At 45.6% G+C, this 18854-nt stretch overlaps 1 protein-coding gene across 1 annotated transcript in view; it reads left to right on the forward strand.

Moving 5' to 3' along the window:
- The window catches only part of DOCK2 (dedicator of cytokinesis 2), a 425761-nt gene that overhangs the window by 57866 nt on the left and 349041 nt on the right, over positions 1–18854 (forward strand). Inside the window, exons 10-16 of the mRNA XM_065873738.1 lie at positions 2008–2089; positions 7260–7395; positions 9490–9565; positions 11337–11413; positions 12001–12126; positions 13349–13473; positions 18750–18848. Coding sequence (XP_065729810.1) covers positions 2008–2089; positions 7260–7395; positions 9490–9565; positions 11337–11413; positions 12001–12126; positions 13349–13473; positions 18750–18848 — 721 coding nt within the window. The remainder of the gene's footprint in view (positions 1–2007; positions 2090–7259; positions 7396–9489; positions 9566–11336; positions 11414–12000; positions 12127–13348; positions 13474–18749; positions 18849–18854) is intronic.

Genomic DNA, 18854 nt, shown 5'->3' on the forward strand with positions numbered 1-18854 from the left:
CTCAGTGTGGCCCAGATGTGAGCTGGGGAGAATCTGGCTGGGACCAGCCTTTCAATATTGGGATGTACGATGGTCCGATTCCAATGGATGCCTGCAGAGATTTGGTTTGGGAAAGTTAAGATAAATTTTGATAGTACGAAAAAGAAAGCAGTTCAGGCATCAGGCCAGTGGCAAGGCTAATTGCCAAAAGGAGCTCAAGAAAGAGTTGGAATGGTTCTCCCTCTTCCCCTGAGGAGGGTGTCATGTGGAAGAGGTCTTACCTGTCTGGGTGCCAGTAGGCCTTCAGATTTACCACCCAGGTCTTCCTGGGCAAAGACAGATGGGGCCAGCTCAGCCCTCTAAATTGCTTTTCTGATTTATGATTCTCTTTCCCCTAGAAGAAAATTGCTGGTGCCTAGTGTTTAGACCTAGCAGGCTAGTTCTCTACTGGACATGCCACATGTGATTAAAGGTCCTGGGAAATACCCAGGTATTTCACTATGACAGTCCAGAAATAACCAATGGAAAATAATTAAAACAATTTTGGGGGTGGGGATGGAGCCTTGGAGGCTTCTTGGTTATTTTGCTGAAAATTCCACTAAAAATTTTAGATCTTACTAAAAAAAAAAAAAGTACATTTAACTTGATTAAATTTTAAACATTGGTTAATCTGGGACAGTTTTCTTTTTGTTGTGAGTTCTATTTCCCCCTTGAACCTTGCTCAGACTGCTCTTAATAGTCTTCTAGGGGTGAGTGGAGAGAAAAAAACAAGGCATCAGAGAGAACAAACCTCTAAAAAGAAGGCACTTTGCTGAATTCTCTTATTATGCCTTTTTTGGGCTGACTTGGTTTTTGAGTTTCATTTTGTTTGTATCCTGATTCAAGATAACGGGCATTTATTTAGAACCAACTGTATGCTCCTGGATGGCATGGAAAACTGAATGACTCAACTCAGCAAACTCTACCAAGCTTCTCCTAAGTTAAAGAATGCTAGATTTCCTGATCTTGTCGATGCAGCTAGACTGACTAGTATGAACCACACAGGGTTGTGTGTATGATTGCTAGAAGATGTGTATTGATAAATGATCAGATGTCAGAAGTGTGTGACTGCCCTTCATAAAACCTGTCAGTGGGTTCTCATTACTATCAGGATCAAGTCAAAATCCTTGAATGGCCTATAAAGCCTACATGGGCTGGCCCATCTTTCTAATTGTTCTCTTACCATTTTCCCCTTGGATCTGTCTTTTAGGTGCATCAAGCTCCGTCCTGTCTCAGGGCCTTTGCACGCATGTTTGCTTTGCCTGAAACATTTCCCTTTCCCACTCTCTCTTTTTCCTGACCAACTTTATTTACATGTCACATCCTCAGCAAAGACTTCCCTAACCACCCAGCCTAGGCATGGTTCTTCTGATAATACATTCTCACAACATCCTGAACTTTTTCTTTGTAGCATGATTGCATATAAATAGTTGCCACGACCGCATTTAAATCATTACTTAAGTGTATCTCAGATAATGGCTAAGGCCCTCTATGGTCCAGCACAGTGTGACATTCCTTCAGGGAAACGGTCCGACAGCTAATGGATAATTTAAAATAATGCAGATCTTTACTCAATCTTGAAAGGGGAATAGGGTGGGAAGGACAAATACATTCTTAATGCCCAGCAAAACGTACAAAAATCCTTTCCCTCTCACTTCTGCCACTCTTTGTCACCTCTACAGAGAATGCTGCTGCTCTTCGAAAATATTAAATAGCTGGGTTAGAATTTGCTTACTGGATGGCGGAGGGAAAGAGGTTGTGAATACCAAGTGTTAGTAATTCCTTACCCCTGCCTGTCTAACGTCTGTCTCCCTGACGGGACTGTGATCTCCTGGAGGGAGGGACAGACAGGGAGAGCCTGTCTCAGACACTCCCATGTCCCCAGTTGCCAGCTTGGTGTTGGGCTCATAGCAGAGGCTTGGTGAATATTTTTACCTTATGAACATTGAGACCTCTAGCAGTAATGGGTTGCCACCCCTCTTCCCACAGTGAGAACTACCTGGTGCGATGGGGCAGCAGGGGCTTCCCAAAGGAGATTGAGATGCTCAACAACCTGAAGGTGGTCTTCACGGTAGGTGTGCACTGCCCTCTTGTACCACATCCCATACTCACGGACATGATCTTGGAGATGGGGCTGGTCAGGTGCTCAGGAGGGAGCGTGGCCTTGGTGCAGAGCTGTGTTCTGGGCTTTCTGTAAAAGGAAGCTATTGGGAAGATGGATCTCCTCCTTGCTCTCTCTTCCTCACTCCCTATCTTACTCATGTGTACACAATGCAGAGCACTGTGTAGACAAGCACAAGCCTCTTCCAGCAATAATGTCTACGTGAAAAACCTTTCCAAAATACATTAGATTAAAAAAGACCTTCCTAGAACATTGACTGCCTTGGTAAATTAGACATTCTGAACATAATTAAGTCATAGATGACTAAAGATCTTACGATTCCCTGGGATCATCCTTCTAAATACCAATACTCACCAGGCAAGACGTAACAGAGAAATGTTGAAATCAGTTGCTATTTGGATGATTTATTTCTCAGAGTGAACTGGCTTTTTAGTTCTAGAAAGGAGAAACAGTGGAAAGAAGGAGATAAGAGTTATCATTTCCAGCAGAAACCCCTCTCTTCTGTTTTCACCGAGTGGTGTTCAGAGTATGATCTTAAGATATCTGAGGATATTGGTGTTTTCTGCAAGCGCCTCTGGGGAGAAGAGCATTTATGAGATTTTTCACTGTGTCACCTGTGTTAGCAAGAGAGATTACAGAGGAGGAGCGAGGGAGGGGTTTGGGCATTACAGAGTGACCGACATGCTGGATTACCCTACCTTGCTCCACAATAATTTTCCAGTTACAGGCCATTAAGTTCTATGTCTTATGTTATGCTACAATTAGATTGGAGTGCAGCTGATTTATTTTGTTTGTTATTTCCTGAAAAAATGGGCTAGGGGCATGGAAAAGATCATAGATCCTAATTGCTTAGACAAAGTTTTCTTGGCATATATAAATGTGCCTCGGCTTGGTGCCGTTTGTCTATTATTAGTTAGAAGGAGGAGCCTATTTATTTTCTTGATAAATAGGAGAGTCCCACGGGGCTTCCTGATTAAACCAAGAGACAGATGTTTCACAAGAGGGAGAGGGACAGGGAATCCATCAGTGGTTCATTTTGCAGAGAACCAATTCATGATGTAAACGTGCAGGAAAGGTCATCAGTAAATTTGTGTCGCTCACTAATAATGAGAATGTGGTCCTGCCTTTGTGGAATTCTGCCTGTGCCACCACCTCTTCTTCACACGGCAAACGAACTTGAGAGCCTTGGTTGACTGGTTTAATGGGTTGACACTTCCTTCCCTTGAAATGATGGGAATCTTCATTTCAGGACAAGGAACGTCACAGTGCTCTAGCTTCTTTTATTGATTCAAGTGCTACCCAGTGAGCACCTACTGTGTGTAAGCTCTGTGCTGTGTCTGGGGATACAGCAGTGAGTAAGCTGATAGGCTCCTGCCCTCAGGGTGTGATGGGGGGAATTCAGAAAATAATGGAATGAATAAATAAACAAGAGAGATCTTAGAAGGCAATCCATGCCATGTAGATAATTAAAACAGGGTGATGTGATGGCGTTTGACTGGGAATTACTTTCAGTTGGGCATTGAGGTGATGTTTTAGACATGAGATACTACTCGACAGGCACATGCCTTGCTGGCCTCATTTCTCTTGTCTCTGGATGTCAGCTCTTCCTAGTCTCCTCTTTGGAGGCAGAGCCCAAGGAGCTGGCACGTGGGTTGGGCTGACGGTGGATTTTCCCTTCCGTCTGCTTTATGACCATTCACCCCCTGTGGCCCTGTAAGAGGAAAGCGCACATACCGCGAGGTTTCCTAAGACTTTGCCCAGTTTGGGGGTTGCTGCTAACACATGGGGGACAAGACTGAACAGTAAAAGGAACACTAATGAAATGACTACATCAGGTAACGCGTGTTTTAAGTTTCGTGTCTCAGCTGCCCCAAATGTCTGAGTTTTGTGAGGCCCGAGTGAGAATGATTGGGAGACACCGCAGACTGAAGCCTAGTTCTGAGATGGCCTGTTTATACACTCTCCAGAGAATGACCTGTGTTCAAGCATTTTTACTTTGCTCTCATAGCAATAAGCTTCTCTAGTACCAAGGGCCTCTGATGAGGAAGCTCTTAAAGGTCTGGTGTCTTCTTCTGAGCAAGTGAAATTTTTTCAGAGAAGAGGAGTGGGAAAAGGACTTACCTAGGAATCTTAAATAGTTATCTAGTGTGTTAATTTGCTAGGGCTGTCATTACAAAGTACCATAGACGGGGTGGCTTAAACAATAGAAATGTATTTTCTCACAGTTCCCGTAGCTGCAAGTCCAAGATCAAGGTGTTGGCAGTGTTGGTTTCTTCTGAGGCCTCTCTCCTTGGCTTGCAGATGGCCACCTTCTCCTTGTGTGTTCCTGTGACCATCCCTCTGTGTGTCTGTGTCCTAACCTCCTCTTCTTATCAGGACACGAGTCATACTGGATTAGAGCTTACCCTAATGACCTCATTTTAGCTTAATCACCTCTTTAAATGCCCTGTCTCCAAATACAGTCACATTCTGAGACATGAAGGGGTCAGCATATGAGTTTGGGGGAGACATAATTCATCCCATAACATTTAGGAAGGAACCTGTCAGGTGGCAGGGCTCCTGTGTCTCTGGAATGCCTCTGAAAGATACCAATATAGATATTTCAAAAATACAAAAAATCCTAATGGGAGGAGGGAAGTAATTAGGGATGGAGGTCTTTGTGAGGGAAGCAGGACTTGAGCTGTTAGGGATGGAAAGGATTTGGATATATAGAGGAATAAGGGGTAAACTTTAGAGGTGGAGGTACAGATTGGGGGCTTAGGAAGAAAGATCTAGAGTCGAAAGTGAACATTGTGTGTTTGTGGAACAATAAAGAAATCTTTGTGACAAAAATAGAGTACTTGCATGCTGAGAATAATGGGGAATCAGTGGGATAGGACAGCTGGAAATATATTTTGTCTAGGATATTTCATGTCAGCTGGGGAAAACTAGCACTAACAGGGTAGCATATGTCGAGCTATTAACATTGTTGCAGGGAGAGAAATGAAATGATGAACGTGGCTCCTAAAGATGAGTTTCAGGGGGATTTCAGGGTGGGTTGGAGGAAGGAGTCAGGCAGGACAGAGAAGAGGCTGTCCCACCATCTGGATGTGAGATAATTGGAATCTCAAACTCAGCTGCCTGCTGGGCAAGGCGGGAAATGCAAATGAATGGAGGGACTTCCTCGGTCAGAAAGCCGCCTCTCCCCTACCTTCCCTCTCTCCCTGCCCAGTGGGGAGACTTGGGAGAGTGGAGAAGCAGCTGTCCATTCTTCCAGCTTTGAAAGGACAGCCCTTGTATCGGTGAAGATTCTCCAGGGAAGTTGAACCAGGAAGAGATGTAAATAGGTAGATTTGTTGTGAGGATTTGGCTCATGTGATTGTGGGGGCTGACAGGTTTGAAATCTGTAGGGCTGGACGGCAGGCTGGAAACTCAGGGAGGATTTCTATGCTCTAGTCTCGAGGCAGAATTCCTTCTTCGCTGGGAAACCTCGCGTTCTGTTCTTAAGACCTTCAACTGATTGGATGAGGCCCACCTACGTTATGGAAGGTGTGTCCTTTACTTAAAGTTAACTGATTGTAGATGCTAATCAGACCTACAAAATACCTCACAGCAGCATCTAGACTAGTGTTTGATCAGGCAACTAGGCACATAGCCTGTCCACGTTGGCACATAAACCCCCACGCAGGAAGCTGTGGACCACTTTGAGGCCATGTCTTGTTCCCAGAGACTCTGCACACCCCTCTCTCTTCTTCCCACGCCAGCCACAGTGAGAGGCTGGGGACGGCTGCTTTACCCAGGCCCTGGCTCTGATGTCAGCTGACAGGCTGCTCCCAGTACCTATGCCTGCGTGAGGATTAACTCAGAAGAGAAGCGACTATTCTCTAGTGAGGCCAGGCCCAGGGATCTCTGCTGTGATGCCAACAACATGCCTTGACATCCCTTCTCCAGCTGATCTCAGCTGGCAGGGGGTGCCAGGAACACTGAAGCTTTTAGATTTGAGCAGGGCACTTGAATGCTGAGGTAGTCCAGGTGGTTTCCCCTCCTGTGTGCCTTTGGATGGTGAAAGAAATGTATTGTGGTGGTTAAGTGGATGGACTTTGGGGTCAGAAGGACCAGACAGTGTCTGCAAGGACTGAGGTCATGTCCTCGAGGAAGACCCTTATCTTCTTTGTGTCTCAGTTTCCCCATATGTCAAATGGGGCTGCAGTAATAGTGTTAGTGATGGGACTTTGGATGTTGTGAAGGATCAAATAAGACGATGATGTGTGCAACACTGAGCACAGGGCTTGTGACGTCAGCGTAGATCACGGTTTCAGCGTTGCTCCTCCTGAGCCCACAGTTGAGTGTAATTCCCGGTCCCCCTTGCAGTTAGGTGTGGCCGCGGCCCTTGCTTTGGCCACTGAAATGGAAGCGGAAGTGATATGCCTCTCTTCTGGGTGGGAGCTTTAAGAGCCAGTGAGTGATTTGCCCCGTTACCTTCCCCTGCTCTGGGGACAGTGAGTGCACCTATTGTGACAGGATAGATCCTCCATCAGCCAGGGGCCCAGAGTGAGTGAGTGGAGCCCCCGCCCCCCTGCACTGGACCGGTAGCCTGAGCTGGAAATAAGCCCTGTTGTGTTCGAAGCTCTCAGATATTGGGGTTGTTTGGTGTCACAACAACCCAACCCCGAGTGATATACATGCATTAGGTGCTCAGTAAACGGTGATTGTTAGGATTCTTCCTTCCTCCTTTTGCCTTCTCCCTCAGAGGTGCTGAGCAGTGACCAGGTGGATGGAGTCATTTGCAGCAAATGCTATTTTTGGATACATCAGCTGGTATATAGAGACGGCTACCTATACAACTGATACTGTACCTCTATCCTTCTCTTCCCATCAGTTTGAGGTGGAAGAATCGGGATTGAACACCAGAGCCCTGTCACCCAGTTTCCTTTCCAAAACTCACCTTTCTTATGTGTGAAACGGGGGTGATAGCTTTGTCTTCCACCTTTCCCAGGACTAACTGTATGGTTGGTCCACGTATGCTAAGTGCTGAGCACCAACCTCCCCCCACCCCCAGAATTTACTATTACTGAGTTTGCTTTTCTACTTTTGGTTCATTAGACACATGATGTGTAACTATTCGTTTCCTGCCTTACAGGATCTTGGAAACAAAGACCTCAACAGGGATAAAATTTACTTGATTTGTCAAATAGTCCGAGTTGGGAAGATGGACCTTAAGGATACGAACACAAAGAAATGCACGCAGGGACTGAGGCGGCCTTTTGGGGTGGCAGGTAATGACACACCACACAGCACTAACTGTTACTGGAGTGCACATTTTATATGACTGAATTTTGAAGATTTTTTTTCTTTCGCTCTCCTCCTTGCCCTCCCCCCCTCAAAAACTTAGGCCAGGCAACCCCTAATACCTACATTTCTTGTGACTAAATCAAAATAATTGGTAACTAAGTCTAGATTTATGATGAAGACGGTGAATGATGGAATCCCCGTGTCTGGAGCAGAGCGCTGGGACCACAGTGCAGTCTGAGCAGTTGGCACCTTCACTCCCCAGCACAGTGAAAAAGGAAGAACAATATGGGTGGGATCTAATTATGAGGAGCAAATCATTTTTAAAAAAATATCCAGGACAGGAAATGCAGTTACACAGAATGAGTCACCCACCACACATATAAATTCCAGCTGGAAGTGGACGTGTGGAGAGCTGGCATAACCGAATGAGGCTGCTTGAGAGCAGCATCACCTCCACATTTCTTTCCAAGCCTTAACTCCCTTGGGGGTTTCCAAGACTTCAGCATTCTTGTCCCACTTTTACAGTTTTTGTTATATTTGACTATCAGTTGCACTATTATTTACCCAATATATTTTCTCTTAAGGAACCTTCTTTATTTAAACTGAAGTACATTTTTTTTCTTAAAAGACAATTTAAATACCTGTGGAAATAGCAATTCGTTATGCGAGTTTTACTTCTTTTTATTAAAGTATAACATTTTAGTTGTGTACCATTTATAATCCTTGTATACCATATCTAAACCCAGTGTTTCAGGTTTCTCACTTCAGGACACCCTGATCTTCTGTTATCACAAACCAGCTGGCTGTCCAGTGAGTCCCCTTGCGCTGCTTGCAAAGTGGCGAAGCGGCAGAAGTTAGCTTATACTGAGCCAGCTGGTGTTTCAACTTAGCATTATTGCTAGCTAGCTAGCTAGGCGATCTTGGACAAGCTTATTCCCCAGGGCCTTAGTTTCATTATCTGCAAAATGAGGGACTTGGACGTGGTTGATCCATGACTTGGTCTAAATTCTCTGATTCTATATGAGGGACACATTTGGCATCACAATGTCCCTGTTAAGGCAGTGAGGGTCCTTCAGCCTTACTGCAAAGTGTGTCTTTGTCTCCAGGTGTAGCTGGCTCTCTCTTTTGGTTTCAGGTGACAGCAGTCTGGTGTAACTGAAAGGTTTAGGAAGAGATTGCTTCAGGCATAGCTGGATCCAGGAACTCAATTGAATTTACAGTATGAAAAACTCTGGAGCCAGAGGGAGATGGTTCTACCCAAATCATTCTCACTGAGAATGGGCAAGGGGGGGTTCTGTTCATCAGAGAGAATGGATGCTGGTCAGGTTCAAATAACAGTTTCCCCTCCTTCTTTCAGTTCCCTAACTCCTCTCTTGAGCTAGATGCAATCACTAGTTGATTATTACCCAAGCAGTTTTAATGGCTTCCTGACTGGGGCCTGGAGTGTTTGAGGAATTTCATGCTACTAGGGTTTTGGCTCTATTTGGCTAGCATGTCTCAGTGCTCCTCCCCCTGCCCCCATTTCTATAATCCCTGCTCTAGTGCAGGAGTTCTTTACCTTGGTTTTTTATGGACCTTCAGTGGCTGATTTAAGAAGAAGTTTCAGAGGGATTCAGAGGATCCCTCTGGAAATGCAGGGTTCAAGGATCCACAGATAACGTGTCTGTGCACGTTTACGAAAAGAGGGTGAATGAGTCTTCAGATGCCACAGGGAGTCACCGCGCTTGGGTTTTGTCAGCACAGTAAACATCCGTACAAATATGTCAGGTCCAAACCTAATTAATTCCATAAGCTTAATTCCATAAGCACGGCTCTGACTCTTTCCTTTTGGCCTCTGCCAAGCCCTGGGTTCTTGGATGCTTCCCTGACTGTTGACCTCCCAGCCCGGTTTGCCCAGAGGCGTTTGCCAGTTGTTGCCTGTGATGAATCCTTGCTGTCTGTATATTGTCTCACGCTGGCTTGCTTGCCTTTTTAGGCTTTCCTGTCCCAGCCTCCTGCCCTACAAGCTCATCCCATTGTTACCCTTTCCTGGGAGCAAGAGGGCTTAAACCATTAATTCATTTCTCTTTTCTTTCTAGTTATGGATATAACAGACATCATCAAGGGGAAAGCAGAGAGTGATGAAGAAAAGCAGCACTTCATCCCTTTTCACCCGTGAGAGATTTCCCATTTCTTTCCATTCTCTGAAACCACATCCTTTCTGATTGAGGGCCACACAAAAGCAGGGTGAACTGATTCCCTGAGTTGATGATAGCCCAGGTAGGACCTCCCAGGAGGAGGGCAGGTTGAGAATGATGGTCTCAGTGCTGAGGCATTCAAAACCAAGCAGCTTATACAAAGACATATTAAAAATCAACCATAAGAAAATGACCCAATTTAAAAATGGGCCAAAGAGCTTTACAGACCCCTTACCAAAGTAGATATACAAATGGCAAATAAGCACATGAAAAGATGTTCCGCATCAAATGTCATCGGGGAAATGCAAATTAAAACAACAGTGAGAGAACTACTACATACCCATCAGAGTGGCCAAAATCCAGAACACTAACGACACCAAAATACTGGTGAGGATGTGAGGCAACAGATATTCTTACCCCTGGCTGGTGGGAACGCAGAATGGCACAGCCACTTTGGAAGACAGTGTGTTGGTTTCTTATAAAATTAAACATACCCTTACCATATGATCCAACAATCATGCTTCTTGGTATTTACTCAAAGAAGTTGAAAATATGTCCACACAAAAACCTGCACACAAATGTTTATAGCAGCTTTATTCATACTTGCCCAAACTTGGAAGCAACCAAGATGTCCTTCAGTAGGTGAATGGATAAATAAACTGTGGTACGTTCAAGACAATGGAATACCATTCAGAACTAAGAAGAAATGAGCTATTAAGCCACGAAAAGACATGGAGGAACCTTAAATGTGTATTACACGTGAAAGAAGCCAATCTGAGAAGGCTACATACTGTATGATTCAACTATATAACATTCTGGAAAAGGCAAAACTATGGAGACAACAAAGGGATGAGTAGTTATCAGGAGTGTGGGAGGGATGGACATATGTTGTTATAGATTTGTTCCAACCTATTGAATGTACACCACCAAGATTGAACCCTTAGATGAACTATGAATTTGGGGTGGAAAAAAAAAAAACCAGCTTCTCACCTATTCGTTCATCAGATGTTATTTATTCAACGGACTTTAACTGAAGGCTGGCAGAGGGCCGGGCGTTGTGCCAGGCGTGGGGGGATGAGGTGGGGAACAAGGTCGATGTGGCCCTTTCTTCCTGAAGCTTATGTTTAGATGCAGAATTAAATGAACAAAAGACTAAGTATGACAGGGACCATGAAGCTGTGAAGCAGCAGCGTATCAGGAGCATATAACAGGAAATCAGAACCTAATTCTTGCGGGTAGAGATATCCATGACTTTAGAGGAGGGTAGTGAGGAGGGTGAATATCCTTTCCTTGATCTAAAACAAGTTTGAGAAAGCAGGATCCGTAGTTTCAGAACTTTGTCCTTGTTTGTCTAAGGAGGACGGTGTTTTGTTACAGATAATGAGGTCAGTGACTCTAAGTCATGGGATTAGGACTTAGCATGAGCAGCTAAAGCCTTTTCCACCTTGCTGAGCAGACACTCATTTTGAGGGCTTGGGAATCCTTCCTTTTTAAGAGTCTTCCTAGGAATAAAAATGGCCTCCACTTGTAGCATTGGTATTCCCCAAATTTCAGAGCCATGTTGCTTTGTGAAAAAGAGAGATGTGCTTCTTGATGGCAGGTACACTCTCTGAGCTGACACGGGCAGGCTCACTTTTCACCTAAGGTGTATGGAGGGGTTGGGCAGCTTTCTGGAGCTCCTGGAACCACAAGGTAGGGACCCCATGGGGGTACCACGCAAGTATTTTGTGCTCTCTTTTCCTTTCTAGGGTGACAGCTGAGAATGACTTCCTGCACAGCCTGCTGGGCAAAGTCACAGCCTCCAAGGGAGACAGCGGAGGGCAAGGTAGAGTGCCAACAGGCCAAGTGGGCTGGGCCTGACTTCAGCTTGAGATCCCTTGATTCTGTGGCAAACAGATCAAACTCCTAAACCCTGGGAAACATAGCCTTCCTTCCAGATGGACCGTTGTGAGGAATGGGGGAGTGTGATCTACAGAGCTGGAAATCTCTAAATGGGAAGCAGAAGGAGGCATGTCCTAGTGCCTGAAAGAAGAAGGGAATTGGTATAGCCTATCTCCTTTGTGTCAGGCACTGTAAAATGTTTCCTTGTTCAGTTTCATCCTTCCCACGGTCCTGTGAGATAGATGGTATCAAACCCACTTTACAAAGTCTGGGTTTAGAAGGGTGCAATGATTTGACAGAAGCTGATCCTGCCAGAAGTAACCTGTGGGATTTAAGTTGGAGGTGTCTTGCTCTAGAGCCCCTCTGCATCCTGCCTTGCATCCTCCCCCGGGGCTGGGTCACTGCATCTGTGGCCGCTTGTCTCTGCTTCCATGGTCTCCTCCAGAGAGAGACCAAGGGGAGAGATGATGGGAGGGTGAGGCTGAGGGAACACCTTGAAGTTGACTCTTCACCATGAGCATTCCCTTCCAGGCCTCTGGGTGACCATGAAGATGCTTGTGGGTGACATCATTCAGATCCGCAAGGACTACCCACACCTGGTGGACAGGACCACCGTGGTGGCCAGGAAGCTGGGCTTCCCGGAGATCATCATGCCAGGTTCTCCTTCCCCCTGGGCGGGGCTGGGGGTGGTCTAGCTAGTGTGATCCATTTTCTTTTTAAAAAGTCAACTACTTCTTTTCTACTGCTTTTCTCTATTTCTCTCTCTGAAGGTAACCACTGAAAACAATTGTTGTATATCCAAAAATCTTCTATGCATTCACATAATAAACACAAACACATAAATATACACACATGCACCCACGCCCCCACAAATGGGAGCCACACTTCATATACTTTATATACCATTACTTATTATACTTTACATAGCGTTCTGCAGCTCACTTCTCACTTAATAATTTATCATGGACATCCTTTCCACTTTACTACACGTGGAATAATTTCACTCCTTCTGGGGTGAATACTGAGATTCTCTGAAATTGCTAAGCTATTTTTTTTTATTACCAAAAGAGTCCACGCTCATTGTAAAATGTCCAAATGGCATGAAAAGATTTAAAGTGAAACCTTAAAAGCTCTCTCAAATCTTTGTCTCCGGAAGTAACCACGATACGTATTTTCCAAATGTGTATGTAATGAAAGAAAGTAAATGGGACTGCATGATAGCACTCTTTTGAAACTTCCCTCTTTGCCTTAAACTTGAGTCTAGGACTTGTGTCCATAACCACCCTCGCTGACTTACCCCTTCTGTCCACAGTTGCATGGTGGTCCACTGGTGGTGTAATTTATCTATGCCTGCTTCACTGAGACATCAGTCCCTTGTGCATTCCCCTGTAGGGTTTTCAGCTCTCACCCCCCCATTCCTGAAGACCCTCCACACCTCGTCCCTCACCCCATCCGTGTTCCTGGGACACAGAAAGTCATTCTGTCTGCTTCTGCACAGTAAGAGATCTGCGGAGAGAACCATCTGTGGTTGTTATTCGTGCACCAAGATCAATCCAATTGGAGTTTGCCTTTGCCTTCCCAGAAGGTGTCACTAGAGGATGAAAATTAAATGATTTTTAATGGAGAAAAAAATACAGCCAGTGGTGACCATCCAACCTCCCTTTTTGCAACTAATTTCCTACTGTTCCTCCATCCTCTTGTTACCTACTGCTCCAGCCTCCCTGATGAAGTAAAAATGCTTTTCCAAATCGTTCTGATTTTAACTTCATTAACAGACAAGGTGTGGCACTTCCACCAGCTCCCCAACTCCCCGCGCCCTCTAGTCAGTGCCTCTCCTGCTACACAGACTCCAACTGTTGTCTCTCTCCCTGTGCCACAGGGGACGTCAGGAACGACATCTACATCACTCTCTTACAAGGTGACTTTGACAAGTACAACAAGACCACTCAGAGGAATGTGGAAGTGATCATGTGTGTGTGCGCGGAGGATGGCAAAACGCTTCCTGTAAGGGACCCTGCTGTTGCTCTGGGTGACAGGGCTGCCCTAGGGTGCCTCTGTTCATAAAGATTTTCTTTTCCCGTTCCCGATCCTACTCTCTAAATGCCAGGGGCTGCAGGGTGGTGTTGAGTAAGGGGATCTACACCTTTAGAGCTTGGCTGGCACAGTAGCCCGTAATAAGACCTGGTGTTGTTCTTTCTTTACACCAAAGCAGTTGGCTTTTCAGTGTCTGTCCCTTTCCTTTCATGACCTCTTCTTTTTTTTGCTTGGCACGTCAGTTTATAGGTTAGCTTTTCACAGTTAAAATGTTGTTCTCATTGAAAACTGAGCTGGTTTATTCAGGCAAAATTCCATGGCAAGAAAAAGGATCAATACAGAGCCTTGGGCTGGTGTGAAGACTCAGGATGTCCTCAAAACAGACATTCCCAACACTTAATCTAACTCTCTAGCACTCAGCCAGACATTCTGGTGGAAAGCCTTATCCGTAAATTGGTCTCCAGAGGGCCAGCAGAGTGAATTCAAGAATGCAAAGCATATTGCTATATTTATACAGCATATGTCCTGTACAATATTTGTCATGTGTGTTTACATTTATTTACTTATATTTCCTTTAAGGTTGTCAGCAGTTGTGTCCAGTGTGTGGGAGGGTTTTGCTTCTCAATGTCTCCTTTCAGAGTACTTAGCTGAAAATAAAATCAGCTCTCAGCAGAAGTTTCAGCGTGGGCAGATATTCCTCTTAGGCCGCAGGAGGTGATCAGATAGCACCGGAGGGTAGGGCTGTGAATATTGATAGATCTTCTGCTTTAGCCTGGGGGCCTGGAGCTCAGGCAGGTTTTGCTACCCTCTACCTACGAATAACTGGCATTCACAGAGGCATTGCTACATGCCAGGCACTGTGATAAGTAGGTCGCATTACTGTTACTTTCCCCATTTTTACAAAGGGGGAAACTAAACCTTTGTCAAGTGAGACAACTTTCCCAGGGTCATAAAGTTAGTATATGGCAGAGATGGGGTTTGATTTCAGGTTCCAGTCCCTCTTATTAAACACTTCACTCTAATGCGTGTACATTAAAAAAATCCTCCAATTTATTTCTCATTTAAAAAATGAGGCTAATAACCACTCCCATCAAATTCTGGGAAGAGTCATAATTATTTTTTAAATTTAAAGAAATCATCGCAATTACCTTCTTGTTCGGAAAGACTGGTCCCATTAATTAATATCTAGTTGAGCAAAATCCAAGGATTTAACTTAATCCTCTTTTTGTTGGATTTTGAAACTTTTCTGAAAGATAAAATAAGTAAGAGACACTTTGCTCAAAGAAACACAAAGGAAGAGCAGAGGGTTTTTATCTGAAAGGGAAATTGGGTTTCACCAATGCATAGACCATGCTTTGAAGTCTTTTTTTTTTTTTTTTTTTTTTTTTGCGGTAAGCGGGCCTCCCACCGCTGCGACCTCTCCTGTCGCGGAGCACAGGCTCCGGACGCGCAGGCCCAGCGGCCATGGCCCACGGGCCCAGCCGCTCCGCGGCACGTGGGATCCTCCCAGACCCGGGCACGAACCCACGTCCCCTGCATCGGCAGGCGGACTCTCAACCACTGCGCCACCAGGGAAGCCCTGAAGTCATTTTTATCCAACTACCTGTTGGAGAACTTTTCAACCTCAGCCTCATTTTTTAAAACGCTGATGTGCTTGCCCTCGATGTTGCCGAAGGACAAATTAGAAGGAACGGTTAATGGGAAAGCAGACCTCTTATCCCATTTCTGAACCATTTGTACTTCCGACTCTGCCATCCTTTCGTGTCACACCCAACCAGGCTGAACGGACGCACTTATCAAAGGTGAATACATAGGCAGGAATTTGGGGGCAGAAATGGAGAGGTAACTGTGGGGCACAGCCATAATTTGCAGTTTCATCTGTGAGGGAAGTTAGGGGGAGTTCAGTTGACTACTGAAAATTGCTAAGGAAGCCTGTGGGAGGCTTTTCTTTCTCTACCTGCAGAAATAAATATTACTGCCTAATTAAGTGTCAGGCAGCACACTTAAACGTTCCTGTTTGATGTTGGTGGGAACAGTCCCCTTTAGGGGTATCGATTTGTCCTCCCGCTCCTAGGAAGAGTGGGGTCGGAGGATAGAGTAGGTTAGACTTGTCCTTGGCTCACTTTGGGGTCTCAACGACCTTGCTCAGGAGGACCCATAGCAGAGAAGCTAATAGGCTGGGGCTCTGAGATCAGACTGACAGCAGGCAAATCCCACCCTCCCCTCCTATTAGCTGTGTGATCTTGGGCAAGTTTACATGTCTATAAAAGAGGAATAATAATCTCTTCCTTGTGAGGTTGCTGTTTATACAAAATGGTAGGTGTAAGGCACCTGGTATGTAGTAAATACTCAGCAACGGGAAGGAGGTAACATTTAGGAAAAGCAGACCAACTGCAGGTTGAAGCCCTGGAAAGGATCTGAGGGGGTCAAACAGACAATCCAGTGGGGATACCTAAAGCAATTTCAAGAAGTAAAAATGCTCAGATGCCGGGCTGAGAAACCTTTGCTCTTCTGAGACCAGCCAGGTTACAGGGCTGGAGGTAGGGCATGGGGGGCAGTGCTGTGTAGTGGTTAAGACATGACCTCTGGGACCAGGCATCCAGGCCGAAAGCCCAGCTCAGCCCGGATTGGCGGGATGACCTGGAGCAAATTACATAATCTTTCTACGCCTAGGAGACTCTGTCTGAAACTGAGACCAGCAGTGGCACCTTACTCTTGTGAATGCCAGCTGAGGTAATTGACATAACAGGTGTTCATCGAAGTTCACTATTACCAGAAAGGTAGAGCTGTCGCAGGCTTGGTTACTGCCTCGTGGACACCAACTGGCATCTTCCCATGATAAGACCGACCTTGTCAGCCTAAAGCACTTCCTGGCTCTCGAAATGCGTTCACACCCCTGGTGTCATTTATTCCTCAGGTGATTCCTACGAGGTAAACAAGACCTGTGTCTGGAGCCTGATTTTTCCTCCTGCTGAAGTGTGTCCACCAAGGCCAAGTCGGCATTAAAGTTTCCAGGCTTCCTTCTACTGACCTGAAGCCAATTAGGGGCTCTCGTTGTTAACAGGGAGCCATGGGGGTGGGCAATAGGGGAAATTATTGAGTAGGTTCACTGGAGACAAGCACAAATCTATATTTTCCTGAAAACCGGCCCCGTCCCTGGTCACAGTGCTCCTTCTACACACCCAGAGACATTCGGTTTTATCTCTGAAGTGTTGCGAGGGACGGAGCTGTCTTAGGTCTTTCTCAGAATAACACTGAGCCTGTTTTCTCCAGCTTTAGGCAATCAGAAATTCTCATCATCAGGGTAGTTTTGTGGGGTTCAGCTGCGTGTTGTACAGCAGTTTACTCTCACCAGAGGTACATGTGTATTTTCAGGTTTTATAAGCTATGTGGGATTCACCTGAGCTACAGAAGCGCTAAGCCCATCATTGTCACTAGATATAAATCTTAGGAGGCTGGAAGGCATCTAGGTTGTTACAGAGGGAACACTGGGCAAAGAATTAGAGGGTCTGAGATGTAGTCCGGGCGTTGGTACCTTTGGGGGCAAGTGACGTAACCTCTCAAGGTCTCAGTTTACTCAGTTTTGAAATGGGGATAATGACAGTAATCGTCAGAGGCGGTTGTGAGGATTGAATTAAGTGAGGCAGTTCGTGTAAAGGGCTTAGCATAATGCTGGACACAAAGCACTCTCTAAATGGTTAGGACAACTTTGGAAGCATGTTTTTAGTTCAGCACCTCAAGAAGTTCTGAAAGGCTCCATACCATTGAAAATTAAGAGAGTTGTATGTCTTCCCTCATTTGCAGTTCTCTGGTTGTCCTTGTTTTTTCAGAGATAAGTTTTGAAAGGATGCTGTAGCCTTATTTTCAGATGGGTTTGATCTGGCCATATGTAGCATCAGTCAATACTGAAACCGAACTCATTCTTTCCCTATAGCTCAGAAGTACAGAGGGACAGAATTCTCCTTCCCACAGCTTAGCTTGCTTTCCCAGGGGCCCAGAGTGGCCAGCTTTGGTCCTTCAGCCTGGTGGGGAATCCACTGGAGAATCTGATGGAATCTAGTGAGAATCATGGATTCTCTCACCGTAAAAGTGCCCAGAGGCGCACAGTTTTGTAGTCTGGGGGCTTGGGGCTGCAAAACCAATCCCATGTCCCTAGATCTCTGAAGACTTGAGGTTGAAATCTCTTGTTCTGGTATAAAAACTGAACTTAGGCCCCTTCTGAGTGACCCAACCTTAGATCTTGTTTTGGGGCCAAACAACTGGAATGAGCACAGAGATAGAATTAGGGGTTGGCATACGCTATTGCAAGGTAATTCCTTGTTACTCTGAGGGTGATTTTTTTAAGAATAAATATCCTATGTAGGTATGCTTGCTCTGTGCTCTGTGGTATTATGCAGTCAGCCCTCTGTGCCTGCAGGCTCTGCGTCTGCAGATGCAGAAGTCCAATTGTGCTACACTGTTTACAGTGTTTTATATAAGGGATACGGGCATCTGTGGATTTTTTTTTTTTTTTTTTTTTTTAATCAGTGGCGGGGAAGGGAGGGCCCTGGAACCAAGCCCCTGTGGATACCAAGGGACAACTGGATACATGTATCTGTCATCACTTCACATTGCCTAGTGATTTGTCTGTGCATATAATGATTCCTACACCACACTGTGAGCCCTCGTGTCAGGTCTACTCTCTGACTCATGCCCGCATCCCAGTGCTTAGCGTGGGCCTGGTACCTGGAAGATGCTCCCTAACTCTGGGCTCCTTTAGCCCCCTCTGCCCATGTGTGTCTGTCTGAAACCCAAGCTCCCTCCGCTTGCCCAGCTCCCGCCAGCACCTGGGTGTGTTAGCATCAGAAACCCGTCAGAACGGGCTGCTGCTTGGCTGATCTGAGCCTGTTTGGTAACTTTGTGCAATTCAGATGTAGGAAACAAATAGAATTAATAAGACTGGCAGCGCGCAGCAGCTCCAAGGCTGGTTACCGTTGACAATAGGGCAGCCACGTCAGCTCCAACTGCGCTTCAGTGGTTTCCAGAAGGCAAGTAATAGAATTTCTATAGTTAAGCAGCTGTCGCTCCCAGGGCCCGGCACATTCATGTATAAATCCGTAATGTAGAAGGGTACCTGGCAGAAGGCTTAAAGAAGGCAGGGTTATCCCAGGCCCTGTGGCCAGCCTTGGCCTCGGGACCAAAATTGCCCAAGCATAGAAAATGGCAATTCTATAGTGTTTTCTCTCTTTTCATTTTTCTTGGGTCAGAATGCAATTTGCGTGGGAGCCGGGGACAAACCTATGAATGAATATCGGTCCGTCGTGTACTATCAAGTCAAGCAGCCACGGTGGATGGAAACAGTCAAGGTAATA

Source organism: Phocoena phocoena, chromosome 3 (genome assembly GCF_963924675.1).
Source record: "Phocoena phocoena chromosome 3, mPhoPho1.1, whole genome shotgun sequence".
Taxonomy (NCBI): Eukaryota; Metazoa; Chordata; class Mammalia; order Artiodactyla; family Phocoenidae; genus Phocoena; species Phocoena phocoena.